Source organism: Leuciscus leuciscus (genome assembly GCF_965113295.1).
Source record: "Leuciscus leuciscus genome assembly, contig: HAP1_SCAFFOLD_878, whole genome shotgun sequence".
NCBI lineage: Eukaryota > Metazoa > Chordata > Actinopteri > Cypriniformes > Leuciscidae > Leuciscus > Leuciscus leuciscus.
The window spans coordinates 4,361-12,500 of record NW_028117862.1 but is presented as its reverse complement, the minus strand read 5'-3'; the positions used below and the strand labels follow the sequence as shown (position 1 = coordinate 12,500).

The 8,140-nt window shown below is 38.0% G+C and overlaps 1 protein-coding gene across 3 annotated transcripts in view; it reads left to right on the top strand.

Moving 5' to 3' along the window:
- LOC309492050 (S-arrestin-like) overlaps positions 1 to 7,637 on the top strand; it is an 11,902-nt gene extending 4,265 nt beyond the window's left edge. For 2 of the 3 annotated variants that reach the window (XM_082191067.1, XM_082191066.1), the window contains 10 exons: positions 866 to 1,065; positions 1,844 to 1,903; positions 2,495 to 2,562; positions 3,556 to 3,691; positions 4,277 to 4,361; positions 4,454 to 4,526; positions 5,448 to 5,585; positions 5,669 to 5,746; positions 5,838 to 5,852; positions 5,944 to 7,637. In XM_082191067.1, the coding sequence (XP_082047193.1) occupies positions 866 to 1,065; positions 1,844 to 1,903; positions 2,495 to 2,562; positions 3,556 to 3,691; positions 4,277 to 4,361; positions 4,454 to 4,526; positions 5,448 to 5,585; positions 5,669 to 5,746; positions 5,838 to 5,852; positions 5,944 to 6,112 (1,022 nt within the window). In that variant the 3' untranslated portion in view covers positions 6,113 to 7,637. Of the gene's footprint in view, positions 1 to 865; positions 1,066 to 1,843; positions 1,904 to 2,494; positions 2,563 to 3,555; positions 3,692 to 4,276; positions 4,362 to 4,453; positions 4,527 to 5,447; positions 5,586 to 5,668; positions 5,762 to 5,837; positions 5,853 to 5,943 lie in introns of all 3 variants that reach the window. The other variant, XM_082191068.1, reaches the window with a different exon arrangement.
- Positions 7,638 to 8,140: the final 503 nt, after the last annotated feature.

The window sequence follows — 8,140 nt, the reverse complement described above, 5'->3', positions numbered from 1 at the left end:
TGTCTAAAAGTGGACTGGAACGCAGCACAGCATGTCTCTGCTCCGCCATTTCGATCGATCCACTCGGTCTGGGGCTCGCGCTGATGACGTTCCGAGAGGGACGCGCCTTCGTCCCTTGTACACACCCCAACCTCTTGACCCCTCCCCCCACGTCAAATCAGGGACACAAAGCGAGGCGCAAAGAAAAATGAAGCGCAAAGGAAAGCTTGCGCCGCAGAGGCACGGATGACTGAAACGCGGATTTAAAGGAGCGGCGCAAAGGGAAATATGTGTTGCAAAGTCAATGCTGCTGAAGTTTTACTGTGCTAAACTTTATTTTTTCTCTCAGTGGTTAACTTTTCTTTTGCAAATTTTTTTTTTTTTGCAAAAAAGCAAGAAAAATTCTCAATACTCTATTTTTATTTGCAAAACATATTTTTTTTTTTGCAAAACATATTTTTTTTTTTTGCAAAACATATTTTTTGTTTGCAAAACATTGTTTTATTTTGCAGATATATATGGCCCTATATTGACTCCATACATGTAGATTAATGAATCTGCTGTGTGTGTGTGTGTGTGTGTGTGTGTGTTGAGGCTCTGAAACACATGTACATGAATGAATCTGCTGTGTGTGTGTGTGTGTGTGTGTGTGTGTGTGTGTGTGTGTGTGTGTGTGTGTGTGTGTGTGTGTGTGTGTGTGTGTGTGTGTGTTGAGGCTCTGAAACACATGTAGATGAATGAATCTGCTGTGTGTGTGTGTGTGTGTGTGTGTGTGTGTGTGTGTGTGTGTGTGTGTGTGTGTGTGTGTGTGTGTGTGTGTGTGTTGAGGCTCTGAAACACATGTAGATTAATGAATCTGCTGTGTGTGTGTGTTCATCTCCTCTAGTCTACATCATGTTGTCCTGTACGTTCCGCTACGGTCGGGACGATATGGACGTCATGGGAATTGCGTTCCGCAGGGATATATTCCTGTGCACACGGCAGGTCTATCCTCCTCTCCAGGACAAGGAGCGCAGCGTACACACTAAAGTGCAGGAGAAGATCCTGCGCAAGCTCGGAGACGATGCGTATCCCTTCTTCTTTGAGGTTAGAGTCATTTCTGATCACTTTAATCATGGATGCAAACAGCACAAGAAGACGGACATAAACTTTTGCTTGAAAGTGCACCTATTGTGCTATTTTAATTTCTAATTTTGTTTTGGCCTCTCCTTCAATACGTTTACATGCATCCAAGTCCAAAACACTTTAATTTTCTCATAATATCCACTTCAGCATCAGCTCTTTTCTCTCAGTGTCTGAAACGCTTCGTTTGAAGATTCAGTCTCTCTAAGCCCCGCCTCTCTGAGAGCTGCTCTGCTCTGATTGGTCAGAAAGTAAACGCTCATTATCATATCTGAATCTCAGCTCTTGACACACAGTGATACAAACAGTGACGATGGCGTGGGTTTTACCGTATCAATCTGCAGAAAACAGCGTCTTCTCCACATGAACAACACGAACCAAACTCTTCCAGTCTCAGATACACTACAGTGTTTGAGGGCGGAGCTAAGAGACGCTGTTCAGCCAATCAAGACCACAGGCTGGCATTATGCAAATTAGTTACAAACCTATGTATCTTCAGCTGGAAGTGAGACTGAATTACTGACGACTCGTTTCAGTTCAGGATCGCTTCTTTCTTTTAAGAGACAAAAACTCCATTTATCTGATCCTTTGACATTTGAAACTGCAGATCTTTCACATTCACAAACTGCTCTATTACACACTACATGAAAGATCAAATCCGAAAAAGCATAACAGGGGCACTTTAAGTGGGTTTGTGCGGGGGAATATGTTGTGATTTCTGATTGCGTGTGTTTTCTCTCAGTTTCCAGATAACCTGCCGTGTTCTGTAGCGCTGCAGCCGGCGTCCACTGACCCAGGAAAGGTAAATGGTCTCAAAACATCAGAACCACAAACATTCAGTGTTCCGATAATATTGTAATTTTTATTAATATTTTGAATTTTAGTTGCACTAAATGAAAATGTTTTTTACATTTATTTAATTTTTTATACAGATCACAATTCTCCCACAATTCTGATTAGACAACTAATTGTAATTTACTAGAGGCTCTAACAAAATGTTTAATTAATTTGAATTTATTACTATTTATTACTATTACTTAGTGGGGTTTTTTATCGGTTGAGTGAATGATTCAATGACTCACTCACTCATAGACTTCAGACATTTCATTCCTGGACGAATCAGTGTTTTTGAACGAATCTGATTCATGACAAATATATTTTTAACAGTCACTTGACGCCACCTACTGGTGTAACGATGTAATGATACAATCTTTATTTGAATCGAGATCACAATCTTTTAATGATTAATCATGCAGCTCTAATTTTAAGTAATGGGTGTTTTTTTATGGTTTTAGTTTGTTTAACTATAATAACCTTGGTTTGAAATGTATTTGTCTAATTAATTGGAGTAAAAGTTGTGTGTGTGTGTGTGTGTGTGTGTGTGTGTGTGCAGCGCTGTGCAGTGGAGTTTGAGGTGAAGGCGTTCTGTGCAGAAAATCAAGATGAAAAAGCCCAAAAGAGGTGAGAAAAGTCACAAACGACAGATCAACAAAAAAAAAAACTAAAAGAACAAAACCTGATTAATAGAATACAATACAAATCACTATTTTAATGCACTGAAATAAAAATTAAAATGCATAATAGTAGCCAATCAGAAGCCTTGTAGATACCGTGTTGGTTAGTGGTTGAGGCAATTATAACTTTTAAAGGGGTGGTTGATTATGATTTCACTTGTCTAACTTTAGTTAGTGTGTAGTGTTGCTGTTTGAGCATAAACAACATCTGCAAAGTTACAACGCTCAAAGTTCAAAGCAAAGGGAGATATTTGCTTTTAAAGAAATCGCTTTTTAAGGACTACAACAAACGACTGGTAGAGACTACACCACATTCCTCCCGGGTTAGTGACATCACCAACCCTAAAATTTACATAAACCCGCCCCTTGAACATGATTTATAGATTATCAAGACAGAATATGCTAATCAATAACTAGAAGATAACTACACATCAGCTTCATAAATTCATCAACTAACCATTCAGAAATGTCCTGTTGCTTCTACATGTTGTCACTTCTTCTTGAGTCTCTCCATCATTGTCTGACTCCGGTTTGAACATAAAAGCTAAATGTTTTTGAAATTTTAAGTGCATGTGTGTGTGAGGTAAAATGACACAAGCTCTTGAAGCTCCGCCCCCTGTGCTGGGAGCAGCAGCTCATTTGCATTTAAAGGAACAGACACAAAACGGTGTGTTTTTGCTCACCCTCAAAAAGTGACAATTTTAACATGCTATAAAAATATCTGTGGGGTATTTTGAGCTAAAACTTCACATACACACTCTGGGGACATCAGAGACTTATTTTACATCTTGTGAAAAGGGCATTTTACCGCCCCTTTAATAGATTATTGTCTTGTTTGAGACCCAGATCATTATAATGTGGTCTTCAGAGCAAAACCACAAGATCAAGACTCCAACTCTTTACTCTATGAATGCATCTCTCTCTCTCTCTCTTTCTGCAGGAGTTCGGTCCGGTTGGCCATCAGAAAGATCCAGTATGCTCCAGATAAAGGCGGCGCCGTCCCGTCGGCTGAGACCACCTGTGAATTTGTGATGTCTGATAAACCGCTGCACATGCGTGTCAGTCTGGAGAAAGAGGTGGGACACAGCCATAAACATGTACAGTCAAACCAAAAATTAATCAGACACCAGATATAATTATTATTATTTACTAGTGTGTGCAGGACACATACTTTACTTCATTTATGTAAGTGAGGAGAGCAAAATAAAGTAAACTGTGACATATTAAACCCAAATATTCTTCATACAGTGACTACCAGTAACATTTGGGACCAAACATTATTCCGACACTTTGACCTGATCATGTTTTGCTGAAGTGTGTTTTCTTTAATTGCTAATGCTCTTTTTACACACAGACTGAACAAAATGAAGCATTGCTTGGTGATTGGTTGAGCTAAACTGGTATTATCTAATTGTGTAGTTAAATTTAACAGCTGACAGATATTCAACATTATTCATGTGTGAGACAGTCTAACAGAAGGACGGACAAAACCAGTCAAATATCAACTGATATTCTCATATTTTACTACTATTTTCTAAACTATAGCGAATAAGCTGTGATAATGTGAGAAATGTTGAAGGTGCCTGAATACATTTTGGGTTGACTGTAATGCATATCCAAACGTAAAAGAATCCATTTAAATCTGCGACTGTGTGTTACAGACATACTACCACGGAGAGATGATCAACATCAGCGTGGACATTGACAACAGTTCTAACAGGAATGTGAAGGACGTGTCAGTCTCAGGTACATGAACACAGTGCATACTTTAAACTGATGTACAAGTGTGTGTTTAGTGTGTGTGTTTAGTGTGTGTGTTCTGTTTCTCCGTATCACAGTGGAGCAGGTTACTAGTGTGGTGCTTTACTCCAACGACAAATACATCAGTCCTGTGGCCTATGAGGAAACCATGTGAGTACAAACACACCATTATTACAGTCAGTGATGTCACAGTAATGTCACATGCTCTTATGACATCATATAATAAATGAGTCCTCATTCTGAGGTGACTGATTACATCACTCCTCGACTTCATAGTTTAAGCATAAAAACACGCAAAACGCGGTAGAGTGGATCATTGAGCTGTTTGTGTTCATCCATGTCCTCAGTACTGAATAAAATGTACTGTAAGTTTATATTCACAACTGATGTTTTTCTTGGCTTTGCACACCGGTTTGGATGATATTATTGTTATGTTATTTATTTTTGCAATAATTAACTTGTGTAAATGTCACAAAAGATTTCTATTTCAAATAAATGCTGTTCTGTTGAATTTTCTATTCATCAAAGATAATCACAGTTTCCACAAAATATGAACTTTTTTCAACATTGATAATAATATTAGAATAATGAAATTTGAAAAGGGACCAGTTTGGTTCATTGAGCTTGTCGCAGTGCATTATGGGAATTATTTCTCCATGAAGAATACATTCATTGCTACTCTTAATATAGGAATAGAAACATTTTGGAATCTAGATAAGCAGATCACTAGATACATAGTAACATTTGGGGAGTGTTACCTTTATGATGTCACTGTCAGATTGGAGTTTTTATGATGTCACTGTCAGAATGGAATCTTTATGATGTCACTGTCAGAATGGAATCTTTATGATGTCACTGTCAGAATGGAATCTTTATGATGTCACTGTCAGAATGGAATCTTTATGATGTCAGAGTCAGAATGGAATCTTTATGATGTCACTGTCAGAGTGGAATCTGTATGATGTCACTGTCAGAACATTAATGTATCGTAATTGTGTAACATTTGTCTTGTGTTTATGATGTAACAGTACACAATAAGTGTGGTAAACTGATTAAACGGTTGTGTTACAGGGACACTGTGCCCGCTGGCACCAGTCTGAAGAAGGTGTACAGTCTCTGTCCTCTACTGGGCAATAACCGGGAGAGACATGGACTCGCTCTGGATGGAAAACTGAAGCATGAGGACACTAACCTGGCCTCCTCTAGCATGTGAGTGCGGATCATTCGCCATCTATACATGGATATCTGAATGTTTCAGCCCTGATGTTTCTTCATCTCACTGTTCTCCTCAGTGTGAAGGACGAGGTTTTGAAGGAGATTCTGGGCATGTTGGTGGCCTACAGGGTGGTGGTGAAGTGTAATGCAGCGGGGTGAGTGAACACCAGGTTAGGTTCAGTGTCGCTTCATATCTGTGTGTTGAGGAAGGGCTTTGCTAATGGCTTTATTTCTGCTCTCTTACAGCGTCGTTGGATCCAGGTGAGTTTTGATTGGTGTAGACTAGAGTTTTCTCAACTTTTGAGTGTGTGAGTGTGTAAGTGTGTAAGGTATAATCGTGTGTGTGTTTCAGTGAGGTTGCTGTGGAGGTTCCCTTCAAACTCATGCATCCCAAACCTGATCCAGGTGAGCACATTTACAAAAAAAAAAAAAGTATATATATACTGTATATATATATCTCATATAAAATCATGTATATATCATGCAAAAATTTAATAATAACCTATGCCATGCCATTTTGAGTGCAGAAATTGTACATGTTTCTTACCCATTTAGTTCATGCATGACTGACAAATATGCATCACAAGTTTATTCATGTTAAAACAGTGTAATTTAAATGCATGGACATTTTTGTGTGCTATTCAAAACCATAAATATTGAATAAAGACATACAATTTTTTGTGTGATTTTACAGCTTATCATGATTGCAAAATATCCATCGGTTCCTAAAAGCAAACTCAATTTGTTAATAGCAAATGCACATACAGTACATGGAGCAAATTCCACTTACTGAAACTACATCAGTTATAAATATTAGAATAGAAGTATCTGCTAAAGGACCATAACATATACAGAAGAAATGATATACAATTGCTCTCATATTAACTTCCATGCATTACTGTAAACATGAGTGTCAACTATGATGTGTCAACTATCTTCTGAGGTAATAAACAGCATGATGATGCATAAGCGATCATAACCATAAACCAAAATACACACAACTCACGACTGTAATAGAGTCTGGTGTGAGCATTAATGATGCAATACTCTGATATGCATAAAACTTTCTAGCACACATATATTGGGTAAAATGGTCACTTGCTTTTGAAACAGAGCTCATATAATTCTGAATTTGATCGGGATTAGAAGACAATTAATATTCAGTAATGTTATCAATTTAACTGCATCAGATCAGAGCGAATTTGGAGCTGAATTGAGCTGTATGATCACGACACTAAAAAACAAGTGAATTAAACGGGAAATTTTAAAATGAAAATAATATTATCTTTTAAAACATACTCCAATAATCTTTTTTTTACTAATCAAAAATCATTTTTTACTGTGTAGAACAGCTTTGAACTCATTTCATAATTGAACTGAGTTGAAACAACACTGAACATAAACCATAGAGCCGCTTTACAGCTGAACTTGAATTGGTTTCATAACTGATGAATTGTTATGTTGTATAAAGCGCTGTATATATGACTTGCCTTGATAATAACTGAATGTTGTCTGCTTTATTTCCTCCCTGTTCTCCTCCTGCTAAAGAGAGGTAAGAATATCACTCTTCTGTGTTTCCCAATGCAATAGTCCATTATCAGGGTGTATATTCAGCGGGGTTCGTGATACCGCTTATGCTAAATGTGCTGTAATATAAAACCCTTCATATAGAGTCCTCGTGTCTCTGATTCCACGTGTTCGTTGCACAATGTGTGTTGTACACTATCCAACAACACACACACTCTTGAGATGATAAACGATCCGCGTTGGCTCTGGGAAACGAGAGTTATATCGCCGATATCAGTGTCCGATCTAAATGCGATCCCGTCTCTTGTGTAGAGCCCCAGTTTAACGTCGTTCTTTGAGTAAATCTGTTGTTGCTGTTCAATAGAAACACTTTTATGACATCAAAACAAGGGTGTGTGTGTCGTTGACATAAAACACCTTTGTTCCTGTTTTCTGATTTAGTGCTCCTCTTCATCTCTACATCAGCCTTTTACGTTGATTGAGTTTCTTGTGTCTCTTTGTGTGATTTTAACGCTTGTATGTGTGTGTGTGTGTGTGTGTTCAGTGAAGACACAACTGACCTGGTGTTCGAGGAGTTTAAACGCTCTTATCTGAAAGGAATCATCGGCGATGATGACGACTCTGCGGCTGAGCCTTGAGAGCCTTCTCCACGGATGACACGTATATAAGTGTTTATGCCGGCAGAATCGTGCATATAAAGATTCAGAAGCGTTAGTGGATGCATGTTGAGATTTGTAGATGATGTAATGTGTTTTAATGCGAGAACTTTTAAGCCAGGTACGAAAAACAACTGGCCGATAATCATCTATTCACTTCTAATAATTATATACACTCTTAAATGGAAAGTTCAATGGAATTCTGTCAGGCGCTTCATATATAGAAAATTCCCATCATGGGATCATTTTATGAATTTACTTTCCATTAAACGGCTCATAAAATAAATAGTTTATAACTTTAAACATAGACGTATTATACAATCATTTAAGATCTTATATCGAATGTTTTTGGCATTAAAAATTGAG